This window comes from Apium graveolens, chromosome 6 (genome assembly GCF_009905375.1).
Source record: "Apium graveolens cultivar Ventura chromosome 6, ASM990537v1, whole genome shotgun sequence".
In the NCBI taxonomy this organism is placed as follows: Eukaryota; Viridiplantae; Streptophyta; class Magnoliopsida; order Apiales; family Apiaceae; genus Apium; species Apium graveolens.
The window spans coordinates 554,485-577,863 of record NC_133652.1 but is presented as its reverse complement, the minus strand read 5'-3'; the positions used below and the strand labels follow the sequence as shown (position 1 = coordinate 577,863).

Here is a 23,379-nt window from a genome sequence, read left to right as displayed (position 1 = left end):
TTTGTTCTATAGAGATGTCACATATCGATAAGTAAAATGACTTGTCGATATTTGAGTTCTCTACATGTGTCTTTGATTTGTCGAGATCTCCAGTTCTCTACAAGTAGAATGACTTGTCGAGATCTCGAGTTCTCTATATACACTTTAGACTTGTCAATATCTCTACTTCTCTACATGAAGATTTGTCTTATGGACATCTCTAGATCTCTACATAAAAAATAACTTGTTGATATCTTAAGTTCGCTACATGGACCTTTTGACTTGTCGATATTTGAGATCTCTACATGCATATTGACTTATCAATATCTTTTGGGACTTCCCTACAAGTTATTTTATACTTCTCGACATACTTCTTGATATTCCGTGATATGCGACTTGTTGATATCTGACTTTAGATATTTTTCTTAAAACAACATTATTCAAATCCAAGCTGCTATACTTTTCTCCGAGGCATAGTCAGTACTTGATCTTTCTCTAGAGTTTATTCCTTAGCTTAATGAATATTCAAAGAAAAATCATCAAGTCTAATATACTTAACATTTTTACAGACTCAAAAAAAATAATTACATAATATAAAATTAAATTATCATACTACTTATTTTTAGGGTTGTCAGTAGAAATTCCAACATACTGACTTGCCCAAGCACAAACGATACCCAATGCATAGTTTTAGATAATTGAAATTAACGACAACACAATACATGATTTGTAGTCTTTGAAACCGAACTTGTAATTAATTGATTATACCTGATTCAACGAAGGACGAGTGGAGACCCATGAAAATAAAGTGCCCTAATGGCTCGATATGGTTTGCTAGAAGATTAAACTATCCTAATTCAGATGTCTGAGGCATTGAGAGAACATATGATTAAGTTGGAAAAAGAGTTAAATTAAGAAAATAAAAAGATACTTTGAATACATTAATTTACACGACGTTTAGAAAAGTGTTATATAAATATTTAAAGATTTTCTAAAAAAAATCCAAATTACTTAAAATATGGTGACTTGCATAGCCTTTCCTAGAAAGGCTATCTTACTTATTTCCTATATAGCGCTTCATTAAAAAATGCTATGCTACTTTATTTATTTATTTTTAATTTTATTTATAGGTTTTTTAGAATATCTTGTCCAGCTTGTTCAACATTTCAACATAAATGCTGTGTAACCATGTCAGTTGCATAGCACATCACAAAAGTGTTATGTAAGTAATATATCATAAGTTTAATTTTGTAGCAGTGATAATGGTGTCTATAAATTAGACTAACTAAAAGTCAATCCAATTTATAAATTTGACGACATGAAATCTAGTTGAGATTATAGATTCATCTAACAAGAGCATGTCGCCTTTATATATTCGATGTCAATATACGAATGTATAGAAATGTATAATTTGACTGCGTAGGTGGGAATTCAAATTTTAGCAAAAAATATCAATCTTTTTAAAAGGCTAAATTTATGTGGTCGAATGTTTTTAGAACAACTGTAAATACTAAATTTTAGTTGCTTAAATTTATAAACTTTTTTTTCATATGTTTGTAAAAGTATTTCTAAAATATTTTTTCAAATGATTTAAATATATTTTTCGTATTTTTAATTAGTTGTATTTGTAAACATATTTATAAAATTATTGATATGATGCTCCCATATTGATATAATCAAATATTCATCAAATTTAAATATTTGATTATTATTTATCATATAAAAATATTAATATGATCTTATCCAAAGATTACATATATAGTTTGTTCAAAAGATTGTTTTCTTTCCGCATACGTTCAACTTAAGATATTTTAAACAATTGTAAATATTTTCACCATAATAATAATAAATTTTTTTAATGAAATAATATGGAATAATATTGAAATAAATTAATATAAAAGCTTCTTCACCAGACTAGGTTGAGTTTTCATTTTAACATAGGGTTTTATTTGACAACTTAACAATGAATGAAACATTTTTAAATAATTTTTTAAAAATTGCATCATTTCATGTCGTGTATGAGAAATTATTTCATGTGTAATTGGGGTGAGAATCAAAACCAATAAGATGTTTCATTTTGAATTGTGGGATGATATATTGGATAATTTTATAATATTTCAAAAATAATTTATCAAACTCTAATTCAAAATATTAGAATATCCAATTAGTTAAATTTAAATATTCAACACCCAATGTGAACGATATTTTAAAATGTGATAACACTCATTCAAGATTTGAGATCTTTCTGAAAAGATTATTTTCATGTATATCTCTCTAACTAAATCTAGGAGAATTAAACATGTGATGACATTCATTGAGAATTAATACTTAAAATAATTTTAGAAATTTGATCATAGTACATTAAACACACAATTTTGGAAAATACTCTCCAAAATGTGAGAACATTCATTAAGATTTTTAATAATATTTGGAAAGATTGTATTTAGAATTTTTAAAAAATATATGAAGATTAAAAATGTGCTCAAATAATCTTTTATACTCAAAAGTTATTTTCTTTAAAAGATGTTATAAAAATAATTACATAAACCTGTCCTTTATCCAGCTTACAGAGTGGGAGTATAAGTGGATCCACCTGGCAAAATGTGAAACTCGGCAAAAAGACCGCGCATTGCCCTTGTTGTTTCTATTACAGCCAAACCACTATAAATGCAAACAACAGCTTTCATTTCTTTCTACATGGGCAAGCCCCCAGCTCCAACCAGCAGCCTAATTATCAGCCTCTATAATTGGCTAATGGCAAACCTGAATAACAATTGGCTACCTCAAGAAAATGTGCATTTCAATTTCCTTTTCGATATACATTATATGTTTATGTTTGAGTTTTTTCGATTTTATAGGATTTTGGAATTATTTTAGGTTGATTTGTATCAGTAATTCGTTCTTTGTCGATCTATCCATCATTTATATGTCTGCTGAATTTATTGAATTCTAGAATTACTAATTATTGTTTTGATTTTAAGTTGAAAGATTATGGAGATATCAAGCGATGAAAGCGATAAGGAGGTTGAGAAATCCGCCAACATCCAACTTCATCCACTACTAAAGATGACCCTCAACAACAATTCTCTACCCCAAAAAGGGTGCATTTCAATTTTCATTCAGATTTACATATGTCTGCATATGCTTTTATTTTTTATTTTAAAGGAATTTAGATATTAATTGATTTCAAGCTGATTTGTATCAGCAATCTGTACTTTGTCTATCAATTTATCAATCTATCGATCTTATATGTATATGTATTTATTCTCAACTTTAGAGAATTCAATTTTTATTCTATGTTGAGGTGCATCGGTGATCTGTTAGTCTATCGATATATCTATCATATGGATCAGTTTTTTTGTTTTTGATTTTGATGATTAAAGAGATATATCAAGGACGGAAGTGATTAAATTGTTTCTTTTTTCTCAGGCAAGTAGTTCGGGATCCAAGATGAGTGGCCGATTTTCGAAGAAGCGATACCCCAGGAAAGTTGTGTTCAAAGCAATGGAGGAACACGGTAGATTTATTCTCATACATTTTGATTGAATTGAAATGGCCTTTTAACGAGAAACTGGTACTGAGCTCAGTTACTTCTTAAATGCTTATAGGTGAAGATGATGAAGAACCGGTACTCAAGACTCCTCTCACACACATGGTAAGTTATTTTGTACATCTCATTCACTCTCTTCTCACATGAATCATCTACTGCTTCAGTTTTAGGAGAATTTATCGTATATTTAACGTTTTCTATTATGTGAAAATTTATCGTAAAGATTAAGTATATGCTTTAGGAGAAACACAGTTACATTGTATAATCAGTGGACAGTACTTATTTGCACATCTGAAATGCAATGAGATATACCGACGGTCATCAGTTGTTTAACTTGTACATGGTCTGTTTATAGCATCTCTAAAATCATATGATCTGCAGTAAATTACAGAAGTGAGACTGATCAACAGTGTCCTAAGAAAATTAATACCTGTATATATGAGTAGTCTTTAGGGTCTAGCACATCTCTAGAATCATATAATTTGCGGTAGACTTAAGAAAATACATTAGCTGTTGGTGGAGACTTATTAATGGTGTCCTAAATCCTAATTAAGAAAATAAATACCAGCACGAATAGTCTTTAGAGCTTGCAGCAAAAGGAGTACATATCTAAAAACTCCATTGATATGCATCTCATAGAATATCAATTCTACCTGTAGCAAAAGGAGTACATATTTAGAAACACCACCAATCAATATTAATCTTCAAAGAGAATGTTTCAGTTATACACTGTGGAGTTTGAACTCTACCAGTATACTATTACGCAAGAAAAATCGAACTAAAGCTTATTGCATTTATAGAAAAAAAATTATGCTTTATTTAATAGATATACATTACTTGTTCTTAGGCCCTGGACAATCTTGGCGATTGTTTAAATTATATGTCTGATGATCCACACGTGTTGAAGTCCACAAGCAGTAATTATAAGAAGCAAAAAGTTGTCGAACACACAAAGTCAACAACTTATAGAACCCGCGAGAAGCCGATGATAGGCTTTGGAGTTCATAATGCCACGAGTACAATATTTAAAGAAGACATCGAAGTAGAAGGGAGAGGGCCTCCGTATTTCTACTTCCAGAACGTGGCCTATCAGAAAAGAACTTTACGACATTGAACCGGAATTCGTGGACTCGCTTCACATGTGTGCAGCAACAAGGAAAAGAGGTTACATCCATAACCTCCCGATGGATGACAGGTTGCAGATTCCTCCTATCCCTCCCTCCACAATACAAGAAGCCCTTCCTTCCACAAAAGAATGGTGGCCGCAATGGGATGACAGAACCAAATTAAACTGCATTGTAACTCGTCATGCAAGTGCATCAGATGTACAGAGAATAAATGAAGAGCTTCGTAATTCAGGACCAGACCATCCCAAAAACATCAGAGAAAATGTGATCCGAGAATGCAAAAAGAGAAACTTGGTCTGGCTTGGTAAGAACACTGTTGATTTTCTTCAGCCTGTCCAAATAGTGGCAATAATGGGATTCCCTGAGGGCCATACAAGAGTAGCCTGCAAAACTACTCAATACAAATGCCTTGGAAATGCGTTTCAGGTAAGCAATGCAGAAAAAAAACTTATCAATTTCATTTGTTTCTTAGATGAATATGTTCTTAATAATTATTCAGCAATAAATTATGTTAGGTTGACACAGTGGCCTATCATCTTTCTGTGTTAAAGAAATTGTTTCCCAAGGGCATCAGAGTCCTTTCATTGTTCTCTGGCATTGGTGGAGCGGAAGTTGCTCTACACCGTCTTGGAATACCACTGAACTTTGTTGTCTAGGTCGAAAATTCCAAGGATTGTACACGGATCCTGAAAAATTGATGGAGACAAAGTGAACAAAAGGGCCGGCTGATTCACATTTCTGATGTGAAAAAGGTAACAAGTCATAAGCTGATGCAATGGATGAAAGAGGCCGGTAGATTCGATCTGGTTATAGGGGGAAGCCCATGCAACAACCTTGCTGGGAAAAATTTGAAGACAAGAACTGGCCTGGCTGGTGAACAGTCTTCATTGGTCTATGAGTATACGCGGATTCTTGGGCTAGTCATAGAGCTGTTCGTGAACCGAGCCGTTCGCGAACAAGCTCGAGCTCGGCTCGTTAAGGGCTCGGTTCGGCTCGGTTCGTTAAGGGCTCGAGCTCGAACACAAAAATGTGTTCGTTAAGAAAACGAGCTCGAGCCGAGCTTTTGGCATGTTCGGCTCGAGCTCGGCTCGAGCTCGGCTCGGCTCGATTCGGCTCGAGCTCGGCTCAAAAAAAAAATTAAAAAAAAAATTATTTTTTATATATTTAATTATTATGAATTTTATTCAGATTTTTTATAAATATTTTTAAATTATTGAACAATACGAATGTCAAAATATATATTTTAGTAATTTGAAAAAATTCAGATATTAAAAATTAATTTTTTAATTTGATATTTTAATAATTAACAAGTGATTTGACTATTAGTTGTAACTAGTATTTATTTCCTGATCGGTGTTTCGATTTTTTGAAATTATTTATAAATGATCCAACCGTACGGATGTCAAGATCTATATATTTAAGTGATATAATAAAAAATTTAGAAAAAATAAATATATTTGGTTTGCTATTTTAATGGTAAACTAGTAGTTTGACTAGTACTTCTCCCATATTAATGTTTCGATTTTTTAAAAAATATTTATGAATGATCCAGCCGTACGGATGTTAATATCTATATTATTTAGTAATATGACAATATTTTTAGAAAAAATAAATGTATTTGATTTGTTATTTTCACAGTCAACAGGTGTTTTGACCTTTACTTGTAACTATTGTTTAGTCTCATATTAATGTTTCAATTTTTAAAAAATATTTATGAATGATCCAACCGTACGGATGTTAATATCTATATATGTTAGTGACATGATAAAAAATTTAGAAAAAAATAAATTTATTTTGTTTATTATTTTGACAATCGACCAATTGTTTGAATAGTTGTTAGAACTAGTGTTTAGTCTCATATTAATGTTTCAATTTTTTTAAAAATATTTATGAATGATCCAACCGTACGGATGTTAAAATCTATATATTTTAGTGACATGACAAAAGTTTTAGAAAAAAATAAATGCATTTGGTTTGTTATTTTAACAGTCAACCGGTGTTTTGACCTTTACTTGTAACTAGTGTTTAGTCTCGTATTAATGTTTTGATTTTTTTAAAAATATTTATAGATGATTCAACCGTACAGATGTTAATATCTATATATTTTAGTGACATGATAAAAATTTTAGAAAAAAATAAATTTATTTTGTTTGTTATTTTGACAATCAACCACTTGTTTGAACAATACTTGTAACTAGTGTTTAGTCTCGTATTCATATTTTGATTTTTTTAAAAATATTTATAGATGATCCAACCGTACGGATGTTAAGATCTATATATTTTAGTGACATGACAAAAGTTTTAGAAAAAAATAAATGTATTTGATTTGTTATTTTAACAGTCAACCGGTGTTTTGACTTGTACTTGTAATTAGTGTTTAGTATCGTATTAATGTTTCGATTTTTTAAAAAATATTTATGAATGATCCAACCGTACGGATGTTAAGATCAATATTTTTTTAGTGATATGACAAAATTTTTTGAAAAAAATAAAAGTATTTGGTTTGTTATTTTAACAGTCAAACGGTGTTTTGACCAGAATTTTTTAATTAAGCTCGGCTCGGCTCGGCTCGGCTCGGCTCGGCTCGTTTTGATGGAGAAAGCTCGTGTTCGGCTCGGTTCGACTCGACTCGATTTTGTTCGATAAAAGCTCGTGTTCGGCTCGTTCGTTAACGAGCTCGAGCTCGAACACAGGTTTTTGTTCGTTAAGAAAGCTCGGCTCGGCTCCGCTCGTCAGAAAAAAAATTAAAGCTCGGCTCGGTTCGATCAAAACTCGACTCGGCTCGGTTCGTGAACAGCTCTAGCTAGTCAGAACTTTGCAGCATAGCCCATAATGCAATATAAAACGAAAATTAGTTATTGAATATTGATATAGCAGATTTTTTATTTTTCTGGGTTGAGTTATTGTCTCCTTGTTTTTTATTACAAAAATTAGAGTAGATATAAACAATTTTAATTGCATGTTTATATATTGTTAACCATTTTAGTACTGATTTTGCATAGAACCCACAAAGGCATGTAGGAAAAAAGTTAAATAACTAATACTGATTTTGTGGACCTTATTATTTTTTTAAGTTGTTAAAGTGTCCTTGATTTTCTATGCAAAAGTTAGAGTAGCTAACCATTTTAATAGCATGCATATTGTTTCTCATTTATGCTAATGAGTGTGATATCTATTAGCTTCAAAATTATTACATAAATTGAAGTTGGAGGATATGTTTATTGTTTAATTATGACATATATAACTCATAGCTAAATTTTAGTTTGAACATTTTAATGATTTAAACAATTTTTATTAAATCAAAACTTGTCAACTTTTATGAGACTTATAATTTGACAAAATTACAATTGCAAGTTTATCAAAGAATCGGGCTAGTTGGTGCATCCATCAATCTCTTTACTTCTATAACATTTGTAGCCAAGGTGGATAGAGAAACTTCTTTAACATTTGTACCCATAGGGCTAACTGATATTGTGTTAATTTTGGAGCAGAAAAATGACTAGTAATGCTATAATATAAAAAGTTTAGAATTAAGTAAACTTTCACTATTATTATTATTATTATTATTATTATTATTATTATTATTATTATTATTATTATTATTATTATTATTATTATTATTATTGTTATTGTTGTTGTTATTATTAATGTTGTTGTTGTTGTTGTTATTATTATTATTATTATTATTATTATTATTATTATTATTATTATTATTATTATTATTTTTATTATTATTATTATTGTTATAGCTATTGTTATAATAATAATAATAATAATTATTATTATTATTATTATTATTATTATTATTTCTATTATTATTCTGATATGAACTTATGTATTTAATTTCAAACCTAACTAGCTTAGAACACTGCATGCTCCATTAATATTTTATATTTTTATTTATATTAAGATAATAAGTAGTTGATGCGATTTTAAATAAATGTAAAAAATTGATGTAGTTGGTGTGATTCAAACAGGAAAATATTAATTATTTATGTATTTCATACTATACTATGATCAAAATATTATATTATCATTTAAAAGATCTAACAATTTTGAATAATAGAGATAATAAAAAATGGATAGCAAAACCAAGAGTTTGAACCAAATTACCACTAGTTAGGATAAATTATATAGATAAATAATATAAATGTATAAATGTATGTTGTTGGAGGGATTTGAACTGTCCTATGACCTTAGGAAATGCATGGTTTTAATATTTAGTTCTAAAGATCCCATAATTTGATTAAGAAATTTTGACCGTCATGATTGCAAGAAGAGTAATGCTTGAGGCACAAAACAAAGTTACAAAAAATTGTCACAAAATGACATGGCATGGGTGGGCATGGGTGATGTCACACAATGAAAAAATTTAATTGGTTATATTAATGTAACTGCAGGGGGTACATTTATATTTAGCCAACCAACATGTGACATGTGGCATTTGTAACTATTTTAGTAACTCATTTTGTACCTCTAGCATTTTCCACCAGTAGAACTGGCGTGTGATGTTAAATGTCATCATCCTTTGACATGGGTTCACAGCCGATGTCTATTACAGTTCTATACATCGGTTTTAAGAATAATTGTGATGTCTTTGCAACAAATTTGAGCTTATATTACAGTATTTCTAGGTGAATATGAGTATATTATGGGGTAATTATCCATTAAAATATGAAACCTACAAGCTCTAAAAGACATTTTGTTTAAAATCTTTCAAACAAACCGATATGAAAGTCTAGATCAGACATCGGTTATGTTGTCTGACCGATGTGAAATGGTCCATCAAACATCGGGTACTTTTATCAACCGATGTAAAATACTAGGTTAGACATCGGTTTCGTTCATTTGGTGATGTTAAATCCTTTTGTTTAACATCAGTGTTTCTTTCTAACCGATGTTTAATCTTTAATATTGTAAAATTTAAGAGATCAGCTATTGAAAATTCGATGTTATTTTGCTTAAAATACATTGATTTTTTTACAGAACCGATGTTAAATGACTATTTGACATTGGTTTTTGTAGTTCTTTTTCTTTTAATATTGTTTCACCTGATGTCTTTTGTTCATTTTTACATCGGTTTAGAATTACCATTCTGATGTTAATGTACTGTAAATTGCATATGCCATCCTGGTACTATTAATAGCCCAGGGAACCAATTGCATTTTCAACTAGAAAAATACCAACAATATGCAATACATCCAACCAAATTTGTAAAAATATAGAGGTATACATTGATACCAAATTTACTAACATTCAATCCAACAAGAGCTCAATTCGGACATTACTTTCCAAGTCTAAAATAAACATCCCAACTAAAAACAATAAAACCCAAATTCCAAAGTTATTACATCCAACATTCTAAACATATTTGACTAGTTAATATGTACCACTTGTCAAATTTCGACAATTCCAAACATAAATCAAAATGATGGATGTAATTGTAACCAAACATCGGTTAATTAACCACCAACCACTAGCAAACACATCATCAATTCACATAGTTCAGAGGAAAGCTATATATATAGATACTTAGCATTTTTACATCTTGTCTTGGATAAATTCAAGCACCTCCAGCCGCACCTCATCCAGCTCCTGCCTTGTGTAGGACTTTCGAGTTTTGGCTGCCCACTATAAAACACAAGTAAAAATTAGCAACCAGAATATACCAGATAGTTCCTTATCACTAATAGTTATCTATCATTACTAATAATAAAAACAAGATCCATCTGGAAATCACTAATAATAAAAACTGATAATAAAAATGGCACTCATATTTATCTGTTCTGAAAAACTACACAAAAAAATTCTACATGCCATCTATGGGAAATGATTTGCATATATACCTTGGTAGTAAAAGATAGCTCCTTATCAGCAATGATATCTTTCATGTATCGCATTATAACATAGCCACATTCAACCCCTCCTAGTTGTTTGGGAGATCCCTGTTACAATAAAAAATCTGAATTAGCTCCAGAAATTAAATAAAATTACAAAGTGATAAAAAAATACAAAAAACTTACAAGAAGATTCTTTATCTGAGGAGCTTTATTTCCCCTTCCAGTTTGAGCATTGTAGGATTTCATCGCTCTACATTGCAGAACAACAATAATATACATGATTATTTTTCAAAAGGGAGAATATTTACTATATACATATTTATATATAGTAAACAAAAATATATTACTCTGTTAATGATTTTTCCAACTCGTTAAAATGTGTTGGATGTGGCAGAGGGTTGAGAATATAAATGTCGCCATCCCAAATTTCAACCAAAATCCAGTGGCAACTATGTTTATAAAAAAGAAAAAGGAAAAACACAAGTCAAAAATTTTAAAAAAACTACCTAAATATATTAATTTGTAAAAGCATGTCTAAATTAAAAATACTTACTTATGATTATGTGGCATGAAGTACATGCGATAGAGATTACTCTCTTTCAACCGATTAACAAAATAAGAATGAAAAGATTTGTTCAACATAAATGTAGCTCCTGGATCGAAAAATCCATATAAGACCACATCATCATTCTTCCTCTCAATCTTAATCAGTCTTTGCAAGAGCCTACCACGGAGTGAATTACATTACTTATAATATCCGTATAAAATATGAATATTGAATATGTAACGATAAAAAATTAACTTACGCCATATAAGCAGATATTGCAGCTTGGCCAATCATATCAAACTCCAACAATGCTTTCACATTTTCATGCAATATATAAATTGTTTTCTCAGTCCCAAACACGTCTGAATCACACGGAATCGGTATTGACTCCCCAGTGGCTTTCATGAAGACTATAAAATATTTGTATAACACCTTGTACTGCTTTGGCACATTCTTGTTTAGCTTCATTTTTCTATAATCATCTTGAAGTTTCTGCAACTCTTCTTTCCGCTTAGACTGCCCATGCAACACTTTCTTTTTCTTTTTCTACACAGAATTAAATAAAACAAGAATAATCGGTTATTATTGACATAACTACTATAGAATGCAACAATCAATTTAGAGTATATTGACATAATTTTTATATAACATACCGTCACAGTTGGGTAGATGATCAATTCACGAGGCAATGTTACGTGAGAGCCAATTGCTTGGCGTACAACCTCAATTTCACTAGGTATGGGCACCGGAACCGACGCCTCTGGCAGGATGTGTCCGTTAACCGACACACGAAGGCACTCCGTGTACTGAAACATTCATCTCTTCGTGATCATCAAAAACTGTTCCAAAAGCAACCTTGTTCTCTATGCAATGCAGTGCAAGCTCACATGACTGTGGACCCTACATTATAGTGAGGGATTAATTTAATTTTATTGCATAAATCCCAAGTCTGTAGGCATATTTTACCTTCTTTCCGCTCGGAGGAGAGGGGTCAAAACCAACAAAGTTTTCATCATTTACCAAGAACTATTTGGCACTCAGCGGTTTAACAATAACTCCAACATTCCGCTTATCAGCAGATCCCTCTTTATTAACAGGTACTTGATAACTTGATTTGTCAGAGAACATATGAGAGTGACCATTTGAAGCATTAACCAAGGCCTTAAGTTCAGCCATCTCCCGCTGATTTCTTTCCAACTGATCCAACAACTCTGCCTTGGTAATTTTAGTCTTTTTCGCTTTCGGCAAATTGAAGAATGTTGTTGGAGTGACAAAGCCGCCAACCCCTCGAACCCTTCCTGCGTGCTCAGGAGTCTGAAGTGCCGTAGTCAACACATCTTTTGTTCCATGTGGAATAAATTCACCCTTCTCCTTCATTTCAAGTAACTCAGCCTGTAAAATTAATGCAAGCAATTAGTGCATTATTTATGACACAATTATCTTTCAAGGGAATGCAGTATTAAAAATATCACTTACAATTCTCGCATTTATTTCCGCTTGCTCTTCAGTAAGTTCATCAGGATTCTTTGGCATCCTAGCCTTCCACCAAAAAATTGCACGATCAGGTTTCTCTTTCCGCTTTAAGTTCCCTTTCTTTATCTGTTAAAAAAGAGAAAATGTTTAAACTCCCTTAAAACTTAGAATTGCAAAGCCAAATAGATATAGGTTCTTACTTCTTCTTCTCGCAAACCAATATACCCCTTCCTTGACAAACGGTGATGATATTTCCGTTTACCCACTCTATTGCTCTGTAACTTATATTGTTCGTGCACCAAAATAAATTAGTACAAATTAATAAATATTATTTAACCAAAATCTATTTAATCATTTAGCAAGTAAAATGGCAATCATGTATATTTTATTAGTAGAATATATTCATACTAGCCATTTGGGGCTCGTCCTCTCTGCAACAAATTTCTTCCAAGGTTCTTTACCAACAAACGCATACTTCTTCGGAGGCTTCATTAATTTCTTCTCTTTTTCAATAAATGGCATCACATATTTTGCAGTTAAATCAGCTTTAAACTGCGTCCATTTTTCACCTGCCGATTGTAGCACAAGCTTCTCACTTTCTGGGGCAATTGTGAATGTGTCCTAAAGAGCCACATAATATAAATTAGCCACATAATTTACAGTCACAATTTAAATAAAATGAAGAAGTCAACAAGGGATATAATTTACCTGGACATCATCCCATAATTTTTCTTTTAGATCACAATCCACTTTTGGCCAGTTTTCCGTGTCGATTGGAATAATTGTCCTTATGAGGATTCCTATGTAAGACTATAAAGTAGGCCTGGTATTTCCGATGGGAACTCCAAATTCATTGTATCTAACTTTAAATTTCTTTCCCGGAGCTTTCTTCACCACTACTTTATGAAGAGCTTAACCACCACGCGCACCTCCTTGCCTTTTTTTTGCAGATTCAGAAGAGGTCATCGTTTCTTCACCACTACTTTGAGTTTGATATTGTGGAGGGGCTTGAACCAACTTATCATTACAAGTCTCTAAAGTTTTGACATCAGGAACCATCTCATCCTCAACCTTTTCAAAGTTATTCTTCCCGTCATTTTCTTCGAAAATTACTTTCTTGGCTTTTTGCTTCTTTACCATTTTGCTCCCTTAGTCTCCATTAAATTGAATAATAAAGCCATCAGTTGAACAATCTATTTTCAGTCCGTCATTAATTACAGTCAAGCATAAATAATAAATTGTAAAATCAGCAAGTACGAATACAACTATACAAGTGCAATAATTTACCTAAACTGCAATCAGTAATTAATCACATCCGGAATAACTCTAAAGCATTTTATAGAAGTACAATTAAATAATGCAAAATAATTAAAGAAAAAAATAATGCCATTAATCAGTAATTATGGATGAATTACTTATATGATTATAACAATGCAAAATAAAAGAAAAAAAAAATTAACAATATATTTTACACATTATAACACAATTGAAGGCAAATATATATGGTTCATTCAGTCATCCAAATTCCCATTAAGATATATATTTTACATAAAGCTACATCATCAGTCAGTAACGGCATTAGGTGCAGGGGTTTTAGTAGCAGTATTTTAAATCCAAATTCCCTCAATATTAGGTCTAGCAATATGAGCGACATCATTAGTAGTGACATCAGTTGCGGCGATTTTAGTGCAGAATGGGGGATGTTCCATGGTCATGTCTTCTAAGTCATCATCATTATACAATTCATGGTAGTCTCGAGTTGTGGAGGACAGAACAACAGACCAGGTAGCATCAACGGGATCTTCAAGGTAAAACACTTGCTTGACTTGGTCAATAGAAATATATTTATCTTTTTTGTGACCTTGTCGACTAAAATCCACAAGTGTGAACCCAAGATCATCAACCCTTATTCCTTTATCATTACTTGCCCATTTATACAGGAATAATGGAGCTTTGAATGTATGGTAGTCTAATTCCCATATCTCTTGTATGATACCGTAAAATGTCAAATCACTTTCTACGGGGTTCAAGTCCTTGGCACTAGAAACCTGGACCGCTTTAGCAATGACAGACACCCCGCTGTTTTGAACAACGCGTATGTCATCTCGTTCCTTTGTAAAATATCACACTCCATTCACTAGATAACCTTGATAAGTTAGTATTGAAAATGATGGCTTGGCAGCGAGCCATCTTATCATATCTGAAACACCTTTGTTGTTCTCCCTTAGTTCATCATTCACCTACAGATATGATAAGAAATTTTAAATCCTAAATAGCTAATAGTCGTCATTACATTATAGATCAAAGAACCTAATACAACACTGACTTTGTTTTGAAACCAATCAGCAAAGAGCCGATTGTGCTCTCTCATGAGCCAATCTAAGCTTTTCATTTTCCCTCGGTGAATTTCTTCAAGATATTCCTTATGCATTCTGAAAAATGCATATGGAATGATATATTAAAGACACATTACAAGACTAATTACTAAATAATGAGGAATTGAAAACAACAAAGTACATAAACTCACAGAATATATGGAAATACTTCAGCGTTGTTTAGAAGGACATGTAGATGTGATTCATCTCGCTCCTTCTCTTCCACTGATTTTATTATAACAACGGATAATGGACCTGATATCTTATTATTTTGGTCCTTTGGAAGACCGGCAGTGGAGTAATTCTGACTAAGAAACTTGGTGCAGAATTCTACGGACTCTTCTCCAAGGTAACTCTCTGCCATACAACCTTCGGGTTAATAACGGTTTTGAACATAACCATTTGGTACTTTATTAAACCGTTCAAATACATACATCCACCTATAAAATACTGGTCCACATAAGCGTAGTTCCTGAACCAAGTGGACTACTATATGTACCATTACATCAAAAAATGACGCATGGAAAACCTTTTCTAGATCGCACAAGGTCGGTATGACATCTGACTGCAGCTTATCCAGTTTTGACACGTCTACTACTTTGTTGCATAAAGAATGAAAAAAGAAACACAATCTAATAATTGTGACCCTAACATGCTTCGGAAGAACGGAACGTATTGCAACCGGGAGTAATTGTTGGAGAAGGATGTGGTAATTATGTGATTTCAACCCGTAAATATTTAAATCAGGCATGGAAACACAATTTTTTATTTTCGATGCATGTCCGTATGGAAGTTTCATCGACATTAATGATGACAAGAAAGTCCTTTTTTCTGCCTTTGACAAAGTAAAGGGAGAAGGAGGCAAATAGGTTTTCTTTACTCCTACTTGGGGAGCCAAATCAGATCTAACGCCCATTTTCATCATATCATGATAGGCTGCCGCACTATCCTTTGTCTTATGGCGCATATTTAGTAATGTGCCAATCAGACTATCACATACATTTTTCTCGACATGCATGACATCAATACAGTGCCTAACATGGTGAAATTTCTAGTATTCTAACTCGAAAAATACTGACTTTTTCTTCCATGGACTTTCAACCTTCTTTGCCTTCTTCATTTTCTTCCCAAATTCAAATTTGATTTGTTCTTGCTCTGCTAACACTTCCTCTCCAGATAGGGTTCGACACGGCTACCCAAACTCTTGTTGTCCATTAAAAGCAGCCTTATGCCTTCTATAAGGATGATGTAGAGGCAAATATCGACGATGCCCTTGGTAGCACATTTTCCTACTATGAGTCAAATATTTAGCTACGGTGTCATCTCCATAAACTGGACAACACTTATAACCCTTATTAACGCAGCCGGATAAATTTCCGTAAGCAGGGAAGTCATTTATCGTCCACATTAAAACTGCTTTTAAAGTGAAAAATGATTTGTTATACGCGTCATACACATTTGGTTCCCCTTCCTTCCAAAGCTTTTTTAAATCATCAATCATCGGTTGTAAGTAGATGTCGATGTTATTACCAGGCTCATGCGGGCCAAGGACCAATATCGACAACATCATAAATTTTCTTTTCATACATAACCAGGGAGGAAGATTGTAAGTCACCAATATGACTGGCCAGCAACTATATCTATTAGATAGGCCATTATTATGCGGGTTTACACCATCCGCCGATAAAGCCAAGCGAGGGTTTCTCGGTTCACTACCAAAGGATGGCCACCTATAATCTATATTTTTCCAAGATGGAGAGTTGGCTGGATGTCACACTTTACCATCTTGTGTTCGCTGTTGCGCATGCCAACACATTAGTTCAGCGGTGGAAGGAGATTTAAACATACGTTTAAATCTAGGAATTATTGGAAAATACCACTTGACTTTGGCTAGAGGATTAACCCTCTCTTCACCTTTCTTTGTCAACTTCCACCGAGAAAGTCGACACTTAGGACACTTGGTTGCATCAGCATGTACACCCATGTACAGTACACAATCATTCGGACATGAATGGAACTTTATATACTCTAGACCTAAATTAGAGAGGGTTTTTTTGCTTCATATGCATTACTAGGTAACACATTATCTTTGGGAAGTAGAGTCCCAAAAGAAGAAAGGAGGTCAGTGAAGGCACTATTGGTAATACCAAACCTAGATTTCCAGTTATGCAACTTCAACATCGACTCTAACTTAGTACAGTCACTACCCTCATATAGAGGTTGCTCAGCATTGGGTACGAACCTCCTAAACTTATATAAATCATTATCATATTGACCCGAGTTATATGCCGCTTCACAAACATCAACAGTTTCTGAAGCAGCGACATGCTCCTGATCTTGCTCTGACGCTTCATCAGAGGCTTGCTCAGGAGGTGGGTCTGGAGCTTGCTCTTCAGGTGGACAACTAGCACTTGAAGATTTACGACCCGTAGAAGCAGTCTCCCCGTGCCAAACCCAATGCACATAACCTAGACAAAAGCCATTGTCATAGATATGGCCCCTGATTGTTTTTATAGAGAATTTTTTAAAATTGGCGCATCGTTCACAAGGGCAAGGACTTTTATTACGATCTTCAGAATTTTCTTCAGCATATATCAAGAAGTTTTCCACCCCCATTTCAAATGCTAAAGAATCCCTATCTTGCAAAATCCATGTCTTATCCATCAAATTTCCCTACCTGATAGCCACTATAAATATTAAAAATCCAACACATACCTATTTATAATTATTTAATAAAAGGTATATCAAATTTGTGTTGGTTACTGTAGGGATTAATTATATAAACTTAGAAAGGAGTAAATACCTTGATATCCTAATAATTTATAGTACTAATTCATTACTCTAAGATCCTACACATATACCCAATTAATTACAAAACTAGACTAAATTTATAAAATAGACTAAATTAAACCAAAATAATTAAAACAAATTAAACCAAGATATTTGAAAATATCTCATAATTAAAAACCAATAATTCCAACATTCACAGCCCAGACAATTGTTAAATTTCCTTCACATAAATAAAACTCAGTGAGAACTTGAGTATTGAAACAAATCCAACCCATAAATAAATAAATTAAAATTATCGGTTACTTGTATCCGTGAGAAGGATAATTATACAAAACAATTACTATTATACAACACAAGTAACAGATAGTTCATATCAGGAATGCAGAGACTTGTTCATATTAGAGAAATGACTTTTATACAAAATAAGAAATGCAGAGACTTGTTCATATCTGAGACTTGTTCAAATGTAGCCCCCAAAACCCCCCCAAAACACACTAATATGTATGAACAACCCCCAGAAAATATTTATGTACCTAAAATATTTAACACGACATAAAATTCCCAAAAATAGGACATAAAACCCCCAAAAAGAAACAAACATTTACATGCACAAAAAAGATAAACAGTAAAGAAGAAAAGAAGATAAACATAAAACATTTACATGCACAAAGAAGATATTAAACATAAAAATGAGGGAGATAAACAGTAAAGAAGTAAAGAAGAATATACCTCCAGATGCTTTCAATGTTCCGAAACCCCAATGTTCTAAAACCTCAGTGCTCCAACCTCTAGTTGCTGTCTACCTCCAGATACTAGCTCCAACCTCCTGATACTAGCTCAATTTCAAGTTTAATTTGCTTTAATTTGAAGCTCCAAATCTTGAATTAGAATTGGGGCTAAAATTAGTGTTTCGGAGAAAAGAGAGAAGAGACGGTTAACAGAGACTAAGGTAAGAAGAGAGAAGAAAGGTAAGAAGACTAAGAGAGAAGGAGGGGAAAGACGAGAGAGACGAGAGAGGGTCGGTTTTAAGAAGAAGGTGGTCGGTTATGTCCCTTGACGGTCAATTTTCTGGGTTTTGTAATGGTTAAAAGTGGTCAGTTATGCCTATTTTCGGTCAGTTTTAAGGTCTGATTTAAAAAAAAATGCAGGTTTTTCTGCAGTCCTTGTATACCAAACTAAATCAATACACAAACCAATCACAAATCCAATCCAATCACAACCAAACACCCAAACAACAATGATAATCATTAAACTATACTACTCAAAATCATTCGCAAAAACTAGTAAATTTCACAATTAAACCATAGTCATTAAATCCAACATAACATACCCTTTCTTGAATATGAATATTCATTTTAGCCACATTTGTGTGAGCTCATTACTTTAGGCCACGTTTGTGTGAGCCCGCCCTCCTTTGTTAATTTTTATTGTTTAGGGTTTGATAACCTTGATAGTCTTGAAGCCTGGGGTTTGATAGTCTTGATAGTTTTAAAACCCAGAACTGCTTTAGCTTGCATATTTTCTTTGTGTTCTAGAGCATGATGTTCTTGTTTAGTAGTATTGTTAGCAAAGCCCAGAAAGTTTGTTTGCTATTATTCTGAGAATTTTTTGTAATCTTAAAAAAAAAGCAACCTTAGATCCACATTTTTAGCATCAAATCTTGGTCAGTTGTTTGTACAATTGTGGTAATGGCAAGACCAGGAAAAAGTACCATTGGTAGGCCCTCCGCCAGTACCCATATTCAGGAACAAGACCCCTCTCAAGCTCAAGAACCTAAAGGAGACAGGGAGACCCTCCAGGAGCAACCACTGACGCAGCATACCCCGGTCAGGGATGCTAGAAATGTCATAGAGATCAATCAATACAAGTACACCAATATTCTAGTTATAGAGGAGCATATGGCTAACTTAACAATCCATGAACTTGCTGAAGCAATTAGGCTCTACAGAGATGAACAAGCCCGGGCTCAGGTAGAATATGAGCAAGAGGATGATCAAGAAGAGTTTGGGGACTCTCAACAATCTAGGAGATCTGTCTTCGACCAAATTGGAGCTAAGGAAAAAAAGAATAAAAAAGGGCCTAGTAAGAAGGAGACAGAAGCAACCAAGAAGAAAAAAATGGAAGAAATGAGGGAACAAATAAGAAGAGAAGAAGAGGCAAAGCTTGAGCTAAAGTTCCAGAAAATGATGCAGTTGGAAGAGGAGAGGCTCCTAGCTAAGACAAAAGGCAAGAGGACCCGGAGGAACCCTACCCCGGAGGTCATTTCTGATGACGAAGAGGAGGGCCAGAAGGATCTGAAAGATATGATTTATGAGCTCCAATGAAAAATGGAAAAAGATTCCGGATTGGAGATTGGGGAAACCCTTACACCATTCAGTCACTCTCTAAAAGCCATCCCTCGACAGAAAAATCTCAAACATTGCAACTTTGACTCTTTTGATGGATTGGGGGATCCGGAAGAGAACCTCAATTACTTTGAACAAATCGCCCAAATATATTACTACAACGATTTAACCAAGTCTGGGTTCTTCGTCTCGACACTTAATGGGGGACTTAAAGATGGTTCAGCAGGATCCCGTCACGAAGCATCCACTCCTGGAAAGAGTTCAGGGGGGCCTTCCTTAAAAGATTCAGAGCCAATAAGACACATAAAATACACATGTGTCACCTGGAAACAATCCACCAATACGACAACGAAGCACTCTCAACTTATATGCGTAGATTCTAGGAAGCCATCAACAAAGTCTCGAATATTGATGAGAGGGAGGCTCTAAGCATAATTCGGAGGAACCTGGATCCAGAACACAATGAGAGGTATATTATAGAGCTGATAAACAAAGAGCCACAAAGCCTAGCCGCTTCCTACTCTATGGCAACCAGGTTCATAAAGGAAACAGATGTTCTTCAGGCAATGACAATGACTCAGAATGGAGGATACAGGAACAAAACTTCTGATAACCGACCGAAAGGGGGTTACCATCAGGAAAAGAAGTTCAAGCAAAGTCAACAAGCCCAGCAGACCAATATGGTGCAAAACACTCCAATATTTCAAAGACTGGGTCTTAAGACAAAATCAAAAAGCGATCCCGGTCCACCTAGGCATGCCAGAGAGCAACCAAAAACCTTGTAGCCTATGGAAAGCAACCAATCTATGATCCAATATTTTCTATGAAGAAAATTTCAAATTAATGAAAAGATTTTTTCCCACCCAATTCTTATTTTAACAATTACCGCAAGAAAAGGATACTTCTACCTGGACAAACAACCACACCTGGGTTGAAAGCAAACATCAAAAGCAACCATTTGGAAGTTAATATTAAAGCCAACAACAACCTGGATAGGTTTCCCGATCCGTATTGAAGATAATTACTATGTACTTAGAACATTTTCTAAGTACACAAACAAGCAAAAACAAACACCAATCCGGTTATGGTGCCATACCCGGATTGGAAGCCAACTTTAAAAACAATAACCAACCCATGTATGGTGCCATACCCGGATTGGAAGCCAATAATAATAGTATTGCCAATAATAATAGCAACCAACCCGGATAGGTATCCAGAACCGGGTTGAAGACAATTACTATGTACTTAGATCATTTTCTAAGTACACAAACAAGTAAAAAGCAAACACCAATCCAGTTATGGTGCAATACCCGGATTGGAAGCCAACTTTAAAAGCAAACACCAACCCAAATATGGTACCATACCCAGATTAGATGCCAACAATAATAACAACTAACCCAGATAGCTATCCAGATCCTGGTTGAAGACAATTACTATGTACTTAAATCATTTTCTAAGTACACAAACAAGAAAAAGCAAACACCAATCCGGTTAGGGTGCCATACCCGGTTGGAAGCCAACTTTAAAAGAAAATACCAACCCAGGTATGGTGTCATACCAGGATTGGAAGCCAACAATAACAGCAACCAACCCGGATATGTATCCAAATCCGGGTTCCTAACAACTGTTATGCATCTAGATTATTTTCTAGGCAAACAAAGAAGCATAAATTTCCAGACCCGGATTGGGGGGCAACAAAGAAGCATAAATTTTTCTATGGGGACCAATTTCCTCTAACTTCAATATAGATTGGCCTCGACAACTCCAAACCCGGATTGGGGGCAAGAAAGAAGCAGAAATTTTTCCAAGGCAACCAATTTCCTCTACCTTAATCTGGATTGCTCTCTACTACACCATATCCGGATTGGGGGGGGGGTAAGAAAGAAGCAGAAATTTTTCCAAGGCAACCAATTTCCTCTACTTTAATCCAGATTGGTCTCTACTACACCAGATCCAGATTAGGGGCAAGAAAGAAGAAGAAATTTTGTCAAGGCAACCAATTTCCTCTACCTTCATTCAGATTTGTCTCTATTTACCAGATCTGGATTGGGGGGCAAGAAAGAAGAAGAAAATTTTCAACAAGACAACTGCTACATAGCACTTCTCTACTCCCTCATCTAGAAAATCTGCATAGGAGAGTGGGGGCAAATGATAGGGTATAAGCAACCTGGCTAGGGCCTAATCTAGATCTAGGGTGAGACAGACTCAGCTGGTGGACCAAGACTCCCATCACTCAGAGTAGTCAAGTGGAGAGACACAGGCTGAGGGCGAAACCAAGACCTGGATCATCTCCCAGCAAGGATCCAACCCAGGACCTGGATCATCTCCCAGCAAGGATCCAAACGAGGACCTGGATCATCTCCCAGCCAGGATCCAACCCAGGACATGGATCATCTCCTACCCAGGATCCAACCCAGGACCTGGATCATCTCCCGGCCAGGATCCAACCCAGGACATGGATCATCTCCAAGACAGGATCGCACCCAGTACCTGGATCATCTCCCAGCGAGGATCCAACCCAGTACCTAGATCATCTCCCATCCAGGATCCAACCCATGACTTGGGTCATCTTACAGTCAGGATCCAACCCATGACCTGGATCGTCTCCCAGCCAGGATCCAACCCATGACCTGGATCATCTCCAAACCAGGGTCCAGCCCATGACCTGGATCACCTGCCTACCTGGATCCAGTCCAGAACCAGGATCACCCTGAGGGGGGTCCCAGCAAGAACATGCACACTTCACAACCCGCCAAGGAAGGGTACGTGGGCACGTGGCGATAATAGCTATCAACAACCAACATATCAAACAAACACCAGAAGGTGATAAATACAGTGTTTATCATAATCAAATCGAATTAAAGAACTCAAGTAACAGAAAACAGACTTTATTCAATATAATAAACTCTGTTATAATATGGAATTGTCCTCTCTCAGTGATGAACAAATATCACGAGAGCTGTTAGGGTTACAATGAATATTATTCTTGATAATGATAACACTTATAGTGTAAACCCTATGTCTGTATTTATATACTACACCGTTATAAGATAATCGCTAATTGATATGGAATATAATTCTGCTTCCTAAAATATATCAATCAGATATCTTTTCTTCCAAGTATTCTATTCATAATAATATTCCTTCTTCATGCATATCTCTTCTTGCGTTTTTCTTGATCTTCTTTCCTTTCAATCAGTCACCTTCCTTATCTGAAAGTCTCCTTTAAGTCCTGATATTATCTTCTGATAAATATCTTCTGATAACTTAAATTCTGACCACTTAAGTTCTGACTTCAGTATAAGTACTGATTTCCAGTTAAGTACTGATTTGTCCTGTTTAAGTAAGATCTG

General features: G+C 34.2%; 1 protein-coding gene across 1 annotated transcript; it reads left to right on the top strand.

The window, feature by feature from the left end:
• The first annotated feature begins 4,713 nt into the window (after positions 1-4,713).
• Positions 4,714-5,312, top strand: LOC141668943 (DNA (cytosine-5)-methyltransferase DRM2-like). The gene is made up of 2 exons (XM_074476010.1): positions 4,714-5,082; positions 5,172-5,312. Exons 1-2 carry the CDS (start codon positions 4,714-4,716, stop codon positions 5,310-5,312), a joined length of 510 nt encoding a protein of 169 aa, XP_074332111.1.
• Positions 5,313-23,379: the final 18,067 nt, after the last annotated feature.

Excerpts from the sequence above, each read along its gene's own strand:
- LOC141668943 (XM_074476010.1), top strand. The coding sequence starts at position 4,714 with ATGGATGACAGGTTGCAGATTCCTCCTATCCCTCCCTCCACAATACAA. Across the intron at positions 5,083-5,171 it reads GCCTTGGAAATGCGTTTCAG|GTTGACACAGTGGCCTATCA; the intron begins GTAAGCAATGCA and ends AAATTATGTTAG.